The following is a 19,630-nucleotide window of genomic DNA, read 5'->3' as shown; positions in this document are numbered from 1 at the left end:
GAGGATAGGAGAGGGAAACGGGGGTGAAGACAGTGACGAAGAGCAACTGCTGACCGAATGAGAACAGAGGGAGCGATAAAGACTCTCTAAATAGGCTTCTGCTGATGAACTGATGACAGACGCGTGATTTAATGCGTGATTGACAGGGGAGACTCGCACTCTGCTCAACATATGGCAGAAAGATCCAGGCGTGCTCGATGGCACGAGATGAGAGGTTTCGGCTTTAAAAGTAAAACAAATAAAACTACTTTACAGTCGCACAGATGCATAAACAGTCACACACACACATCCACTCAAGCTGATTCAGAGCGACACGTGATGACACACACACACATACTCGCAGGCGCACAATGCGGTCTTTGTTGCTGATGTGTGGTCATCCATTTAGCGGCCGAAGAGCGACTGGACTCTGCATTACGCATTTCACTGAGTCTTCGGCCATGTGTGTGAGTGTGAGAGAGAGATTCCCCAAACCAAACTCATCTTTTCCCGTCATTTGTGATAATTGCACATAAAAGAACGTGTCACACCCCTCTCTATCTCTATGTGTGTGTGTGTGTGTGTGTGTGTGTGTGTGTGTGTGTGTGTGTGCCGTGATAACACCAGTGCAGGTGTGTTGCTCAAAGGGAAACACAATTCTCATTGATCCTTTAATTTTACCCCAAACATAGCCTGAGGAAATGAGACATTAAGCACCTGAACATTCGCTCATTTTAAATGCTGCTTGATAGTGTTTATACTGTAATGTTTATCCCTCAAGTAACAGTTTGAAATGTGACATTTTAACCTCAGATTTGGGCAGTGTTGTAAGGTAGCAGCAAACTACAGATACTCAAATTACTGTAATTGTTTTTCTCAGCAATTGTAATTTACTAAGTAGTGTTAAAAAGTTCTTTTTTACTTTCCCTTAAGTACATTTTAGAGCTGTATTGGTACTTTTACTCCACTACTTTCCTTCAACCTTCAGTCGCAACTTTATTTTTTCCTGTCTCTGGGGATTAGAAAGATCAGTCCTGCGATTTCCTGTCCAATCAAATCGCACATAATGTAAATCACATTATACTGAAATACCTTAAGACATGCAGCTAACTGTTTGGAAGCATTACACGTGTCTGAGATGTCCAAAATCTCTACACGCAATGACGCAAAGACTGTTTAGACCGAATGTCACTGAAGAGAAGATGGCGGATGTTTTCTGTATACATGCACTACAGAATGTTACGTTTACACACACACATCATCAGCCGTTCACAGCGTAATACTACTCACTACTCTTAAGTACTTTTAAAAGTGCTACTTTTTACTCATGCTTTGAGTAATATTTACAACAGATACAGTACTTTTACTTGCACTACATTTTTAGGCAAGTAATGCTATTTTTACTTGAGTATGATTTTTCAGTGTTTTTTCCACCACTGGATGGGTCAAATATGGACAAACCCTTTGGATAAAAAATGTATCTTCATTGCTGAGTTTTCCAATTTCCCGAACAGAATAGAGAAAAGGTTTTGAAGGACTTGAGAGTGAGTAAATAGTAAGTAAAGTTTCATTTTGTGGTGATTTTCTCAAACGCTTTGAGTTGCTTTTACTTACTGTGTTACAGTAGTGGGTTTGAGTTCTCTTCATTTATTGGGTTTTACTGTGCTCAAATTGTTTCATTTACTCAAATCGATTAAGTTCACAGTACTCAATAGGATCAATTTTTGAACTTAAATCGTTTGAGTTACTTTAACTTTTGGGGTTTTACAGTGTAACAACTATTGGTAATATACACTACCGGTCAAACGTTTGAGGTCAGTATTTTTAAACCTTTTGAAATAAGCTTATCCTGCTCACAAAGGCTGCATTAATTTCATCAAAAATACAGTACACATTGTAAAACTGTGAAATGTTATTGCACTACAATACAACTGTTCAAAAGTAGTTTATAATTTATTTTAATAATTTGTTCCAGTGATTTTAATGATAAATTTTCAGCTTCATTACTCCAGTCTTGAGAGTCAAAAGATCCTTCAGATAGCACTCTAACAGTAATTATTATTATTATTATTATTATTATTATTATTATTATTATTATTATTATTATTATTATTAATGGTAATAGTAATAAAATCAATAAAGAAAACAGTTGTTTAAAATTGTAATAATGCCGCCTTGATGAAACAGAATCATTTTCTTAAAAAAAAAAAAAACGTAAAAAAATTAGTAAAGCTGACCCCTGACCAGTGGTGTACATGTTTTTGCTTTTTATTTTGTATTTCTTTCTTCAAATTCATGTAAAATTGTATTGTTTCTAAAAAATTGTCAATTGTTCACAAAAGTTTTTTCTTTTTAATTGTAAAAACCTTTCCATTTCCAGCACTCTGTCATGTAAATCTTAAGCTGACAGAATGTCAAAGGGAAATGAAAATAAATTAGACTTATATAACTTATGGATTATGAAATTTATGATTAAAGTATAATCAAAGTCTATATATTGTGTTCTCATTTATATTTTTAGGTAAACTTGTATATTATACCTATTTAATTATATTTTGGAAATTTTATATAATTTTATAAGATGAACATAATTACCCTTTTGCTTTTGATCATGAAGTGAATATAATTTTTTTAAACTATTAAAATGTTGAAAATTTGTTTATATGTTAGTTTACACTAACTGAATATTAAATGCATACAGTGCTCAGCATATATAAGTCCACCCCACACAAATTTATCTTTTAAATTCATATTTAATACTAATAATACTAATTTTCAAAATGGGGTGTACTCATTTATGCTAAGCACTGTAAGTGTAACAGCTAAATAAATATGTGTGTATGTGTGTGTGTGTGTGTGTGTGTGTGTGTGTGTGTGTGTGTGTGTGTGTGTGTGTCAGTACTAGGTGAGCGCTAGGGAAGAGGAGAGGCGTGAGAGAGAGATAGAGGGGAAGAGAGGGATGAGAGGATGTGGGATTACATGAAAGAATGGAGTGGTCATAAATTTTGTTCAGACAGACGAATAAAACTCTTGCTATTCTCCCAGTCCCTCTGGTTTTTCCTCAAGGGGTAAGAGTACACACACACACACACCCATAGTGTAGCCAGTAAAGGTCTTTTGTACTCATTGCAAAAAAACATGTGACATCATACAGTCGTAGCCCAGAAAAAATAAATAGTATTAAATAAATACAACAGACATATACACACATACAGAAATCACTGTACAGACTGTACACAAACACTCATATTTATACACTCTCTCACCTGCATTATAGCTCATGTTCATGTGTGAAATGCCTTATCTGTAACGGTGGAAGTACTAAGGTAAAAGAATGGTATGGAAATATATAAGTATAGCCTTTCTAAGTCCTTCTAAAAGTACCATGTGAGAAAATATACCACAATACAGATTGGTTGGCATTGTTCTTAAACAGTAATTCCATAATACTTTGATTATGGCTCGAAATTTCCCTCCTTTTTCCTTTTGTCTAGAATACTATGGTACCTAAAAAACATGGGCTTATCATCTAATGCTTTTTACACCATAGTATATTATAATATACCGTGATATTTATGCGAAACACCAGTGAACTTTAAGAGTGCTTGGAAAAAATTGCAATAGTATGTGAATGGTTATCATATCACATACAATGTTCTCATGTTACTTCACGTGACAAAATTATTTACATACTGTATCGTAGTATTCCATGTTTTCTACAAAAATACCAAGGTATTACCAGTTTACATTTCTAGAAAACAGTATTACCAAGATATCATATAGTTTTTGAATAATATTTGATCAGATGACTAATATTATGTTGGTACACACGCCATCTGAGCATCAGATTAGTGCATCTGTTACCAGATGTGTAGGTGTGTATTTGCGTCTGGAAAAAGACGAGTCAGTGAGGCATTACTGACTCAGTTTGTGAGGCAGCAAAAATCCATTGTTTCTTTGGTTATGCCACATTTCCTCCACTTTTGCCCATTGACCCTTTCACTACTGCATGACTCCAAACATGATTCACTTTCCTTCTGCTGAATCACGTCTCGCTCTCTCAATGGGCGCTCTCTTTCCTCTGTCTGTGACGTACAGGCGGCTCTTTTCTGTTTGGTGATTTAGTGCAAAGCGTGACCATCTGAAGTTCTTAGATCTCCATCCATAGAGCATGAATCAATCTGTTTCTTCCGCTCTACTCCAAAACCTAGCGAGCTGCTTCCACAGATGCCGTGTTCCTGATGTGGACACGTTTGGGCCCAAACCAGGTTGAACATCTTCTATCTCTTGCAAATAAAATGCAATGCAAACCCTGAATTATGACAGATCTTGATTCAAATATGAATATATTTCAATCAATATCACAAAACATCAGTAGTTCAGTGTAGCTGCTTGATTATTCCATCCAATATTTTGCATTTGTAACAGATGCCAGCTAGTGAAGTGCTGTGCAGGTAAACCTCACTCCTTTGACCTCCTAAAGTGCTCTAGCGACAGACTCTAGAGGCCATGGTCTTTAGACTCCTTGGTAGAGCAACCAAGTCCCATGTGGAAAGTCGCCGGTTTGATACCAGCTCAGAGTGGGTGGGGTGGTGTAGGACCACATTTGTAGGGTTACATTGTTGCCATGACCCGGATGGGACTGAGGTTTAAAAGGGGGTGAGTGTAGCAGAGGCCAGTTGGTGAAGTGCTGTGCAGGTTAACCTCATATAGGCCATGATTTTAGCCTCCTTGGTAAAGCAACCAACTCCCATAAGGAAGGTTGGCGGTTCGATCCCCAGCTCAGAGCGGGTTGGGTGTAGGACCGGTGGGGTTACACATTCTGTGGATGAAAGTGAAAGATTTCCCCATACAGGTTTAAATTGGTCACATAGTTTTACCCTTCAACCAGTGAGTACCAATATGGTTTCAGTGTGAGGTCCTGGCTTGTCAGTTCTTGACAGTGACATTGCTAGATAATTTGGGCCCTATGCACAGGTAAAAATTGTGACCCAAGATTTCAATGGTGGGGGTGGCATAGTAGCTCAAGGAATAACACAGTCACTTCACAGCAAGAAAGCAAGAAGTTCAAAGTTACAGCAATTCACCTTTCTGTGTGGAGTTTGCATGTTCTCTCTATGGTGTGGTTTCCCCGAGAACATGGTACAGGGGAATTAGATAAACAAAAAATGTTGTGCATGTGTGAATGAGAGAGTGTGTATTGGTGTTTCCCAGCACTGGGGGTTCATAAGTTAGAGCACTTTCAGGGGTAGGTTGTGGTAGGATTGGAATAATTAGAAATTTATGACAGTGTGGTGACCCCTGAATAAGCGACTAAGCTAAAGAAAATGAGTGAGTGATAATGAATTCCCTATGGTCTTATCTAGTGTATGGGTCCTACGTCCCCCTAACTTAGGACACCCCTGGCCCTAGACCCTGAACAATTTAGCAAATTTCGACAGTAGAACTTTATGGTTCGTCTCCAGTTTCAACTGTCCATGGCAGTTATGTTGATCAATATAAGAATGTTGCACTAATTGTACATGAATGGGTGGCCTAGCATGTGAGAGAGAGTAAGTGAATCAAAATTTTAGTTTTAAGAACAGAATACTGGCTGTAACCCTGGCTCTATTTAAGTGCTAAGCACCAGCCGAAACAACAATATCTGCAATAGTTTGCCGTAGTGTTGACCAAAGCGACCTGGTTTGAAATGAACCTTTTGAGTGAGTAGTGTACTTTGCTACACTGCTGACAGTAGGCAATGCATCTTTGTTTTTGGCCACAAATGTGACCGCATCTTGCTAGAATCAGCTCACTAGGTTTTAGACCCAAGTCTCTGTCATCTCAAACACGCAGTCGTTTCTTCAATCTGGTGAAGTCTTTTGCAGATCTCCACAGCCAGCTCTGCAGCTCTCTCAGTACCCAGAATCCCTCCACCTTCCGCGAGAAGTCATTTGCGGTGGGATGAGATGACAGCACAGGGGCCGCCAGTAAAGTGTGGACCTCAGAGACCGGTCCTCCATACTGATAGAGGAGTGAGAGCGGGGAGAGCCCAGAGTGAGACGATGGGATAGAGCGAACAGATCTGCGAGGGTGCAAGGATGGTGTGGAAAAGAGTAAAGGCTGCTTTCGGTATCCGTCTCCAAATTTTAAAGATGTGTAGTTCATGTTGTTCAGCTTTATTGTTTTCTCTTCATCCATGCTCAGCAGTCTTCTCCGTTTGCCCCATCTCTCCATTCCTTCCTCCTTCTCTCCCTCTTCTTTGGCGACCCAACTCTCTCCTTCTTTTCTTCTCCCTCTTCTCCCCCTCTCTGCCCTCTCCTTTTCTCTGTCCCGCTTGAGATCTGCCCGGGTCGTTCCCTCTCTCACACCTGAAACAGTCTTAGCACCTTGATTTCGAGGCACGTAACTCCGTAGAGGGGCGGGGCTGTTCTCGCTCACACCCTGAAACTGTGATGACATGGCTGGGGCATATCCTTGAGCAGGGGTGGCGTATCCTGCAGAGGATGGCAGGTTGGTGTAGCCCAGGGCGTTCATGAGCCCGGATATTGAGCCAAGCAACCCGCTGAGGCCGGAGCAGAAGTGCAGGAGGGAGCTCTGAAGGTACGGGCACAGGGTGGAGCGCGCCAACTCCCTCACCGCACAGAGAAGAATGCTGTATGCATGCTGGTTCTGTGCCAGACGAGCACCATTTTCCAGCCCGCGCCATAAGTCCACACGTGTTGCTGCACTGGGCACGGACAGAGATGAGCTGTTAGGACGGGGAGGAGAAAAGCCAGGATCACTGAATGGAGGCCCGAGATATGACAGCTGAGGAAAAAATATGAAAAAAGGTATATTAGAGAACAATTACACTGATCCTGTCAGTTTTTTTTTTTTTTTAGATTTTTAAGACCATGGTACTTTAAGAAGATGTTTAACAATGTAGTTTTGCCATCCACTGTGCATCCTTATTGGCTTTGATGGTTCCAAGACCTTTAAGATCCATTAAATTACAGCCTTATCACCCTGCAGCCCAAGACCAGTTACTCACTAAAGCTAAGCAAGGCTGAGCCTGCTCAGAACCTAGATGGGAGACCACTAGAAACTAGGTTGCTGTTGGAAGTGGTGTTTGTGAGGCCAGCAGGGAGTGCTCAACCTACGGTCTGTGTGAGTCCTAACGCCCCAATAAAGTGAAAGGGACAGTGAGCACCATCTTTCAGATGAGACGTTAAACCGAGGTCCTGACTCTCTGTGGTCATTAAAAATCCCATGGCACTTCTCAAAAAGAGTAGCGGTGTAACTCTGGTGTCCTGGCCAGATTCCATCTATTGGCCCTTATGATTATGGCCTCCCAATCATCCCTATCCACCGAATTGACTCTATCACTGTCTTTCCACTCCACCAATAGCTGATGTGTGGTGAGCACACTGGCACCATTGTCAACATAAAAATACACGATTAATGCACTATATAAATACACATTACCTTATCTTACCTTAAATCAGGGGTCACCAAACTTGTTCCGGGAGGGCCAGTGTTCTGCAGAGTTTAGCTCAAACCCTAATCAAATACAACTGAACAAGCTAATCAATATCTTACTAGGTACTTTAAGGCAGGTGTGTTGAAGTTGGAGCTAAACTCTGCAGGCACACCGGCCCTCAAGGATCGAGATTTATGACCCCTGCATTAAATTTTTCCATTTCGCTAAAGCTGTTTTTACAGTAGAAATGGGTTCTTTGTGTTGACATATTCTTCACACTAAGGGGGAAATTATGTGAGAAACCAACATGGTATTCTATTACATTGCCATACATTCTCCTTATTTTGCAACCCATTTTTAAGAGTGCGTACTCCTAAAAGATTACTAAATAAACACCAATGTAGATGACTGTGGCCAGTAAAATGCTGTCTAGACTAAGCATGTCCCCTTAAATATTAAATATTATCTGCTGTGCGCTGGAAAGTATCAAATCAAGGGATTTGGCATGTTTCTATTGGCTTTGTGGTTGTTTGCATTGGTTTGTTGGCCTGTCCGCTATAGTTCACTTAAAAATAAATATCCTGTCATCATAGTTTTTTCATATTGTGAGGATATAGCATAACTTAGGGAATTTGGTTCAGTCCACTGGTGTTTTTATTTAATTTATTTTATTATTATTATTATTGATATTAGGTCCAGTTTTGACATTTTGATATATTAAAAAAAGAAAAGGATAAAAGTTCATCAAGTTATTCAAATATACCTTAAAAATGCTATTTTTAAAGGATCTATTCACTGAAACATTGACGTCAGATCACTGTTTTGAAATCTGTTTCATTATTAAGTAAACACATAAAAACAGTACACCGGTAAAACTGCAATTAATTTTACATGTTTTGTTTAACACACCATTAAACGTTTGGCAATTCTAGAAACTAATAATGTAAACTAAAGGATGTCTTACAATACAGTCAGAAAGAGAAGGAAAAGAGATTGAGGGGGAAGAAGAGCATCCACAGGAAAACATCTATAAACAAAAACGTCATCCTCACACGCTGATAACACACACACACACCCAAGCACACAAACAGACTGTGACTCACGTAAGTGTCTCTGATCTCCTTCAGCTGGTGGTCCAGGTATTTGGTTAGCTCGTATGTTCTCTCGATAGAGCTCCTCTCATTGGACAGAATGAGTGTTCGGTCCAGCACCTGAGCATTGCCCACCATGACAGCCAATAAAAGCAGCACAGCAACCTGACCAACTAAAAAAAAAAAAAAACAAACAAACAGGGAATTAAAGAGGTAGTTCAGCCAAAAATGAACGGTCACACTTTATTTTGATGGCCCGTTTGTTGAATTTAATTTACATTGCATCTACATGCAAACTAATTCTCCATAGATTATAAAACTGTTTGGGATTAGGGTTGGTGCAAGTTGACATGTACTTGCAAAGTTTCTTATATTAAGTTAAATGTCTGTTGACGGAGCAGCATCAACAGATATTAAGCAGACAGTCTACTATTACTCAAATGGACCATCAATATAAAGGGCTACCAAATGAACATTTACTGACCCTCAAGCAATTCCAAAACTTTATAACTTTCTTTTTTCTGTTGAAAACTAAGTGAGGTATCTAATGTTGGAAACCAGACACTACTGACATCCATAGTGAGAACAAAATAGTATGTAAGCCAATAAAACCCAGATTGTAACATTTTCTTGTGTTGAACAGAAGAAAGAAACTCAAAATTATGACATATATGATTTTTTCCCCTGTAAATTATTCATTTACATTGAGTGAAAAATAGATTACAATATTGCTATTTCTCAAATAACACAAATGAAGACTGTGATATTGTTTAGGGAATAAAAGCAAGCAGAGAGAATCTGTGTGTAATCGTCTCTAAATAAATGTTTGGTTTAGGAGTTCACCGAGATTATGCTGTGTCAAGTTTTTGGAAGATTCTGTAGTATGGTGGTTTTAGCTGTAATTCCTTTGAGGTATTGATAAATTAAACAGTTGGTTGTAAGTTACAGTTTGATTACAGAGATTACAATTTCACACAGATGTATCTGGCGGTGCTACTGCACTGTGGTAGAGTTTGTTTGTAGAGAGAAGAGAGAGAGAAAGAAAGAGAGAGGGGGGGGGGATGTCCACAGGATTATCGGATTATTTAGGGGATTTATGCTCTAATTGAAAAGGGTCATACTTTTACATATGGTATTTTATACTAATATGTTTTTCATATACCCTTTCTGCAAAAATAACAATCCAATATTGTAACAAATTCCAGTTTACATCAAATGAAACGTCAATGATCTTGTAAGCTATTCATTCATTTAAATTTACTTTATTTTTCAAAAAAAAACAATGTCTTGATTCAAACTTTTAGCCTTAACTATATTTTCTGTGTTCAATGTAAAACCCAACAGTCAACTTTATAAAATGAGTGTAGTTAACTCAAAATTTACTGTAGTTTAATTCTACTCATTTGAAAAGAGTTTTGATCTCAGTGTTGAAGGAAATTAGTTAATTAAATCCCTCATTACTTCATCTTAAATGGAGTAAGTTCACAGTACTAATATAGATTCGCTTTTTAAATCAAATGGTTTGTTGCAATTGGTTTCCTCAAAAGGTTTGAGTTGCTTTAACTTATTGAGTTTTACAGTACTCAGTTGCTTTGAGTTCTCTTCATTTATTGGGTTTTACTGTGCTCAAATTGCTTCGTTTACCCAAATAGATTAAGTTGACAGTACTCATTAGGATTAGTTTTTGAACTTAAATCTTTGTTGCAATCCGTTTCTTCAAATGGTTTGAATTACCATAACTTTTTGGTTTTCACAGGGTACTCATCAAAGACAAAAAAAAATTTTTTTTCAGCTTTAAACCAAAAAAAAGTTTAATTTAACTTAATTTAATTTTATGTTTTCCTGAACAAAAAAAGTGACCATCAAGCACTTTTTTTTACTATGATTTAAATGAGACACCAACTAAAAAGTCAATTTATATACCAAAAATACTTGTGGGTCCTATTTAGAAGAACAATATTGTCATTATAAACATATTTAAACCCTACCACTATCATTCAAACCAATTTATCATTTATCAAGTTTTTAGTCAATTAAAATATAATAAAAAACACTTTATATATATATATATATATATATATATATATATATATATATATATATATATAGTCTTATATTAGACTTATGCTTTTATATTTTAAGCATGCTGTTTTGTATTTACATAAATACATTATATGCACTGTAAAACCCTAAAAATTAAGGTAATAAACCATTTGAGGAAACCAATTGCTACAAACCATTTAAGTTTAAATGCTAATCAAAATGAGTACTGTGAAGTACTGAGGTATTTAATTAACTTAATTAAAATTAACTAAGTTAGTTAGAGTTCAACTCTTTTCAAATGAGTAGAATTAACTTTCAGTAAATTTTGAGTTGACTACACTCATTTCGTTTGATAAAGTTGAATGTTGGGTTTTACAATGTAGGACTGATGGAACATTATTTCACCTATTTTCTGACCTTTTTTATTTGATGCAGACACCAAAATGAAAAACTAAAGAAAAAAATTGGCACCTAATCACAACTCTAACCATAAATTCAGAGGTCCAAACTTTATTTGAATAAACGAGCCATTTTTAACAATCTCCAGTAAAATCTTCTCATAAATAACCCATTTCAGAAAACCTTAGGACCTTTTTTTTCTTTTCGACATAAGTGTAGATCATCACATCTTTAGCGTTATCATTTGCCAAATAACAGTATCTTGTCATGCATTTTTTTCCAGCTCAGGAGTGTGTGTGGTCCTCTAGTCTGGGACACGCTTTTGTTTTGGAGTTTGTGTGTGTGTATGTGTGTTTGCAGCTTTCTGTTTTGGATTATGTGTATATACATGCCTGTACACAGACTAGTGAACTTTCTGCATTCGGTATTGCGCGCGAGCCTGCGTACAGTAAATGTGCCCACCCAGAGCCCCTTTTACGCCCATGTCCTCAAAAATCACACTGAGAAAATGGCAGCAAATGAGAAGCAACCTTCAAAGTTCTGCAAGGGTCAGCTAGTGCTCCTATTATGAGTGTGTATGAGCCTCGGGGAGTCCTTCGGCAAAGACACATCTCATCCAGTGTCTCTCTTCTTTTTCTTTTTTTGTGTCAAGCATTCAGAGGAACACGGCAGAGATGTGTAATTACTTGTTGGAGGCATTGTGTTTTCAACAGGTGTGAAATATGTGCGCCTCCTCCCTTCTGCTTTTCCTTTTTATCTCTGTCCGTCTCCTCTTCTCCAACCCCTTCCCCCGTCATCCCAATGTCCATTTTGTCCTCCGTCTTTCCTTTTTCTTTGTCACGATCACACATTTTTCTCGTTTCGGTCTTCTATATTCCCCTGTCAAATTCTCCAGGTTGTTTTTTTTAATCTTCACACACACGCCTTTCCTCCCCTTCTTTAAAGTGGTTTATCTCTTTTTTGCCCCCGGCCAAAATAACAACAGCTTATTAACCTCGATTAGCCCTGCCAGTTTTTCTTTTCAACTCTGTTCCTCTCTTTTTTTCCCTTCCATTCTTTCTTCTCTAATTCGCTCATTCTGTTTGGAGAGGGAGGAATTCTCGTGAAATGCTCTTCTAAAACAGTATACCTGAAATGCACACACACACACACACTTCACAATGACACACCTTTTCCTTATGATAATCGTCAAAGTCTCTTTCTCTCTGTGTGAGATTAGTAGCAGGGAGTGGAAAAGTTCAGCAGTGCATCTCAGATCCTGATCCAACATCGGCTTATTGAAAACATCAGATAAACTGAACTGAACGATGTTTTCTGCGTGTTACAGTAACGCATTAAAACCTAAATACACTCAAATCTTCCATTAAAGTCGTGTAAACTTTGACTGACATCTTATTCTTATTAGAATTGTCTTTCGTTCCAGGCGAATAACTGAATAAGGGTACTCTGAGGAACATTTTATTACTCCAAGGTTTCTTTTGCAGAGTTCAAGAGGCTTAGTGGAATTCACTATTGTTTCATTAAGTATTAACATCCTCTCAAAAGTTTGCACTATTACATTTCCAAAGGGATTTTTTTTAAAGCACAATATAAAAATAAAGAGTTTTAGTTGGCATTTGAAAAACCTTCAGGAAACTTTCCATTCCTTAATGTTTTTTTTTTATGAAATAGGTTTCAAAAGGATGTTTTGCCACCGAAGAACCATTTTGGTTTTCTTTCTGTGAAGAGATTTTAAGGGTTATTTGTAGAAATGTTGATGCCAATAAAAAACCTTTTGTTATAGTAAAATCAATAAAAAAAACTTTTTGGTTTTGCCAAAGAAACTCTCAGTGAATAGTTCTTAAAAGAACACTAACTTTCTGTGTTTTGCTAATAATCCAAAGTAACATATACATCATGAAGTGATCAGTGCATTAAAGTGTTTTATATGGTTCATATTAGGCATGGGACGATAGCCGTTTTCAAGGTATACTGCGGTTTGGAAAGTTAAGGTGTTAAAACCGAAAAAAAAAGGTTCTGCTATACCGTTCCTACATTTTTTTTGCATTTTTTTTAGGACAACAGTATCTCCAGCAGAAAAGATATCCAAAGATGCCATTTTATATTGTTAAGAAATCTGTTTTTGAAACAAATGAAGACAGCAGAAGTCAACGATTTATTTTAATTATTCCACCTGACATGTCTACTGCTCCAAAAAAAAAATGTTCATTAAAATAAAATACATTGTGTTTAAAAGGAAAAAAAATGTGTTTTTTACCCAGACATTTAAAAAAAATATGTATTTTAGAGCAGTAATTACCGTCAAACTGTGATATTTTTATCCAAGATGGTCATACCGTCAGAATGTTGTCCCAGCCCATGTCTAGTTCATTTGATTTGATTGTTTTTTTTTTTTTTTGTTTGTTTGTTTGTTTGTTTTCTTTTAAGAAGTGGTCACTGTGAAAGAAAATAGAAACCAAAATGAAATCATGTTCTCTTCAATACTAAAAAATATATATTTTTTAAAATGTTATATCTTTTAGAGTTTCATAAAAATAAATAATAGTCTTTATGACGTCTGATAAAGAGCTGATGCAGTGTGAAACTCTCTGTGATTTCTTTGAGTTTTTAAAACATTGTTAGTCTCTCTCTCTCTCTCTCTCTCTCTCTCTCTCTTTTTCTCTCTCTCAAAAAAAGTTTCTTTTATTGGCATTATTGGTTTCACAAGGAACATTTAACATTTATGGGAACTTTTCATTTATATAGTTTATTTTGAGTGGAAAAAGGTACACTCTTAATAAAAAAAGGACCATAAAAATACTTGTGTGTCCTCAAAAAACCCTTCAGTAAACAGTTTTTCATTGAGTTACTTTTATGAGTGTGAATGATATTGTAATACTCTTTTAATATTTGAATATTTTCTTTTAATTTATTAATATTCTTTCCCAGAGATGGGTTGCGGCTGGAAGGCCATCCACTGTCTAAAAACCTGCCGGATAAGTTGGCGGTTCATTCCGCTGTGGCGACCCTGGATTAATAAAGGGACTAAGCCAAAAAAGAAAATAATTAATTGAATTATAATATTCTTTAATATAATGTAAAACATATTCACTGTAGAATGAAAGATGCAAATAAAAGACAATTATTATTATTATTAGTGAAACTAAAACCTTCAATTTGTTTTTTTACACTATTAAAAAAAAAGCTTCTTAAGAACAGTTAACTCAATGGTTCTTGAGGGGACCAAAACAGTTATTTAATGAAGTCACAGAGAGAAATCCTTTTATTTTTTTATTTTAAGTATTTACGATAAAATTAAGCAAGTATGGTAACACTTTATTTTGATGGTCTATGTCTGCTTAATATCTGTTGATACAGAGTTTACAGACATTTAACAGACATGTAAGTACATGTCAACTTACACTAACCCTAAAACTAACCCTAACCTAACAGTCTACTTATAATCTAAGAATTAGTTGCAATGTAACTTAAATTCAACAAATGGACCATCAATATAAAGTGTGACCTAAAGTACAATTATTTTATTGAAGATATCTCTCTTCTTCTGCCACACACTATAAAAATGTAAATAAAATAAAAGTGGATTATTAAATATAAAGGCAATCTTAGGAAATCTATTTTTTTACATTTTACAAATAAATTATTTTTTTCCATACAAAAGCTGCCATTTATTGTTCCTGCATGGGCAAAAATAATCATTCAGATTTCTAACACAAAAACAAAAGCCCACAATTTGACTTTATATTATCGATGTTTCATTTTAAAGATACTATCATCAGTTGCTGCGTCTTTGCAAACATTCAGCCTCTCTGTTAAATTGAAAGCTTTTCTCACAGCACAATGGATATTATTGAGAAGCTCATGAAGAATGTTGTTCTCCCTTACTGTTTACTTGGATGTACTGTACTAAAACAGAGTACTGGCATATTTACATAACCCCTGAAACAAATCCCTCACGACTTTATTAAATAGCAACAGCTTTCCTTATAGGACAGATCTGTGTGTGTGTGTGTGTGTGTGTGTGTGTGTGTGTGTGTGTGTGTGTGTGTGTATGTGTGTGTGTGTGTGTGTGTGAGTGTGTGTGTGTGTGTGTGTGTGTGAGTGTGTGTGTGTGTGAGTGTGTGTGTGTGTGTGTGTGTGTGTGTGTGTGTGTGTGTGTGTGTGTGTGTGTGTGTGTGTGTGTGTGTGTGTGTGTGTGTGTGTGTGTGTGTGTGTGTGTGTGTGTGTGTGTGTGTTTGCCTGCATGAAGCCTACAGCTGGCAGCAATGATATGATGTCAAATCGGTATATCAGTCTGTCTTTCTCTCTGTCTCACACACATGCACACGTAGCCTCTCGCCTTCCATCTTCTGACTGATTTGTTGCCTCTGTGTTAACACTAAACAGACGACTCTTAGAGGCTCCAGTCAACAATACCAAGAATTCGGCATTATGGTGCAATATCATAAAACATGTTCCCTCCTATCACATCATATAAAGTTATATTGCCCATATGATGGGCTGGTCAGTTCAGCGCACAAAGAGCCTATAGTCTTCCATATTCATGAGCTTGTGTGAGTGTGTTTGCGAAAAGGGTCAGGGTCATGTTGTGTGTCTGTGTACAGTTAAAGTAGAGATTTATGTGCAGTCTGTACTCAATCAAACGTGCATTCCTCCACTGACTAGACACACACACTCATACACACACAAATGGATGTTAGAATATAATACACACATGATGGATGTGGATAGCTTCGAGATACATCACTCACTCATTCGCACACTTGCTCCCTGTGATCCCTTACAAGAGGACGTACACTCCTCAATCTCCCCTGGATGCTTAGTTTGAAATTTAAATTGATGGAAGTTGGCCTGAAATGTGCTGGACTTTGCCAAAGACCTTCAGAACAAAGCAGGAACGGATAATAAAACCTGTTTCCATGAACTTTCCTCACACGTTCTCCATCTCTGATCTTTCTTCCCATGCCCTTTTTTGGTCCACGGTATCTTTCCACCTCTATAATTACCTTCCTTTTTTTTTCTTTTGCTTTTTTTAATTATCTCTTCCCTCCCCCTCGCCCTTTCCCCATCTTTCTGACTCAAGTTTCTCATTTAACGATGGCTGAAAATGAACCGCTCTTGAAAATAAATATGACAAAATGAAGAGCAACGTCCGATCTGGAGGATCAAATATTGAACTCGAAAAGTTTGAGAAAGAAAGAAAGAAAGAAAGAAAGAAGTGGGAGAGAGAGAAAGGGGCTTGGTGAAGCGAGGGGCCATGTTAATTTGGGAAAAATGTAAACAGCATGTGTAACTGTTCAAACCGTGACCAACTCATTTTATATCATTCCCCTGTGCTCTCGCTCTCTCTCCTTCTTCTTTTAGAGGGAATCTGGGCTGCGTTAACCCTCTTTCCTTTCCTCCATCACTCCATCTCTCTCTTTCTCCTTAAGCCCTGCACTTCCTGAAGCTCTTCATCCCTCTGCCTCACTTAAATCCACCACACATACACACACTCTCTCTCTCTTTTCCCCCAAACCGACTGTCTTGTCTGCATCTTTGCGTGGATTAAAATGCAAATACGTGGGGCACAATGTGACATGTTAATGGTTGAGGCTTTTTTTTCTCAGACCATCTGTGTGAGTGTATTTGGCAGTTTGGGTTGTGTATGATAGATGCATTGTAGGGGAAAAGCATGCATGTGGGACAAAATGAAGTGGAAAAAGAGACTGTATGTGTGTGTGTGTGTGTGTGACCGTGACAGAATGCTCTGCTGCTTTGTTCAGGCGTAAATCGCATCATTTCGTCACACACTCTTCCTCCTTTTCACAGACAGGGCTCCCTGAAGACAGGTGGTGTGTATGTGTGTGGGTTTGTGTGTTTGGACCCTGACTAACATGAATCATGTACTTTCTCATATCAGTGTCTGTTAACAAGACAGGGTGAGCTTGCCCTATGAACCTCACGCACTTGAGAACTAGAATAGAAGCATAATGTGCGTAATGTGTCCAAGTGTGTGTGTGTGTGTGTGTGTGTGTGCAGGTTTGTGAGGAACAGATTTATGAAAATAGCCTCAGATAGTGAAACATGAGGAAAATGAACTTGTGAGGACTTTTGAAGAAGTCTTCAATTTGAAAAGCTCATAAATCACCAGTTTTTAATCATCAGGTTTGCGTGAGAGTTGGGGTTTGAGTTTAGAAAAGCTGACAATCTTTGAATTAAACGTCTGTGAGATCTCTGCTGAGGAAATATGTTTTTTTTTTTATAAAATACATTGTTATGAAAACAAGTTTGTTTGTTTAAACTACTTAAAATTATCATACAGAAAAGAAACTACAGAAAACAATCCTGTTTGTTTAAACTACTTATTTAAAATGAGCTGAAATAACACAATTATTGAGATTTTTTTGGACAACTTAATTGCTTCATGTTCAATTCACTTAAATTTGTAAAAAGTAATAAGTTAACTTAATTCTTTTGATTATGTGGAACCCAGAATTTTTTACAGTGTAGTTTTACGTAAAACAACCCTTTTCTTTGTATAAATATTTAAAAAATTGCCAACTTACATCACAGACACAACTGCTCTCTAGTGATTTGAAGTGCTTAATTTATACTCATTTATAAATATTTGGATAAAAATCATCGGCTAAATTAATATATGTAACTGAATTTAGGCCTATATACTAAAATAATGATGTTTGCTGTTAGTTTAAACTACTTATTTGAAATTATCTGTAACAACAAAAATCTTGAGGTTTTTGTGGTCAACTTACTTGTTTTATGTTCAATTTACATTAATTCGTAAATATTAGTAAGTTAACTTAATTCCTTCATGTTGCCTGAGCACAAATCAATTGTGTGGAACAGAGCATTTTGTACTTTTACAATTCGTCACATTTCTCATCCTCACCATGTCAGTAATAGCACCTCCTTTGAACATTGATCATGGTTTTATTATAGTGTAGCAATCATGTTTTGGCTACTATTGTAACCACATTTTACTAACATCCTAGTTAAAGTGTGGTTGATGTAGTGGTTGTTAATGGGTTCTATTACTACACAGTAAATAATCATGGTTGCCTTCAATTTTTAAGCTTTATCAAATTAACCCTATGAGTCCATTGAACTTATATTAGGCTATGTTAAACTGACTTAAAACTTAAGCTTGTGTAATTTATAAAATTAATTTAGAACTTGATTTACTCAGCTTATTAAGTTACAAAGAACTAATTGACATATGCTGTCAAGACTGATGATGATCATATAATTTTTACACTGTACAATAACAACATTTTTTGGATTTATTTGTAGTAAAATCATGGTTGTTTTATATTTAATTTAATAAATTGTATCATTTCTTTGACAACAAGTAAATATTTGACAATAAGTAAATCAAAAACAAATCAGAAAACACTTCTTTAACGGAAAATCACATTACACGTGTTCAGTTTTGGCGCCAGCGTCACCTTTTGTTGGGGTGATTTGCAAATAAACAAATCGATTATTTTATTCAAAAAGCAATGAATAGGATCTAACGTTTAATTAAACTACAGCTTTAAAAGCATGTTCTTTTTAACTACACTGGCTTATAGGCCTCAAAAGTTTTTAGAGAATCTGTCTTTGATAAATCTTATAGTGCACTTAAAGCAGATAGCTATTTAGACTTAAGAAAACGTTCTCCTTCCGGCGCTAAATAAACGATTGAAATCTAAGCAAAATAGCCTATTAATAAATGATTAAAATAAAAATAAACAAATAAATATATTATTTTATTTTTATAATAAACTCATATAGTAGAAATAGATAATTAGTTAAAAAAATAATCAGAAAGAATAATTAATTAATCTAAATTAACTCTTAAAAGCAAAAGTCGGCCGTCATCACTTACCTTTCCAGGGACACATTTTAATTGGACCAAATCCTCAATTTCCCTTCTTATCCGTTTATTCTTTCTTTGAGGTCTCTTACAGAGTTTTAGGATTGGACATAATCACTCCTTTTATTTTGTGCGCTGTCCGGTGTTTTAGGAATCTCTCCTAAAGTTTTTGTTTTCCTCAAACTTAAATAGCGCCTGCTGGAGCGCACTAAACAGGAGAAATCAAATATCTGACGCGTGAATTAAAAGATGTCAAATATAAAGTCTGACTGTGAGCGCGCGAGATGATTGACAGCTGCTGGGAGACTCTGATTAATCCAGGTGTCTGTCGATGAAACTCTGACTGACTGACTGACTGGAGTGATTTTATACACATGCCTGAGAGAAAGTTCTGTCCCCCTCTCCTCCTTCCCCAGTCCCTCTCTTCTCCTCCTCCTCCTCTCCTCAGTGATTCACTGTTGGTTCATCTCCTCTGAAGTGAAGGACCCTGCACGAGACTCCTAAACCACAAAGCTGGGAGGAATTACTCTTCTGACAGATATTTCATAATTCCTCCGTTTATTTTCTGGTCTGCAACACGTGTAGTTTTTGTCGGGTCCGCTGACTCAATTATAACTCGGCGTTGAGTAATTGACTGAGAGTGGCCGGTGTTTGGACTGGTGTAGCTGTTTTGTGACCCAGTCTTTGCTTGTTTAATGTGTCACTCTTCAGGTATTAGCGCTATTGACAGTGAGATTATCGAGATTATGTGCGTTTGTGTGTGCGTGGGTTTTTCACAGGTGTGTGTGTGTGTGTGTGTGTGTGTGTGTGTGTGTGTGT

At 36.7% G+C, this 19,630-nt stretch overlaps 2 protein-coding genes across 4 annotated transcripts in view; one reads left to right on the top strand and one right to left on the bottom strand.

The window, feature by feature from the left end:
- ssrp1a (structure specific recognition protein 1a) overlaps window positions 1–19,630 on the top strand; it is a 108,453-nt gene that overhangs the window by 58,961 nt on the left and 29,862 nt on the right. The window lies entirely within an intron of this gene.
- On the bottom strand, window positions 3,075–19,156 carry clcf1 (cardiotrophin-like cytokine factor 1). The gene is given in 3 exon segments (NM_001442240.1): window positions 3,075–6,768; window positions 8,524–8,684; window positions 18,824–19,156. Coding segments are annotated over 3 exon segments (1,143 nt in total). The 5' UTR covers window positions 18,840–19,156; the 3' UTR covers window positions 3,075–5,802.

This window comes from Danio rerio, chromosome 14 (assembly GCF_052040795.2).
Source record: "Danio rerio strain M-AB ecotype USA chromosome 14, GRCz13ab, whole genome shotgun sequence".
Lineage (NCBI taxonomy): Eukaryota > Metazoa > Chordata > Actinopteri > Cypriniformes > Danionidae > Danio > Danio rerio.
Note: the sequence above shows the minus strand (reverse complement) of the source record. Positions and strands in the feature narration are given on the sequence as shown.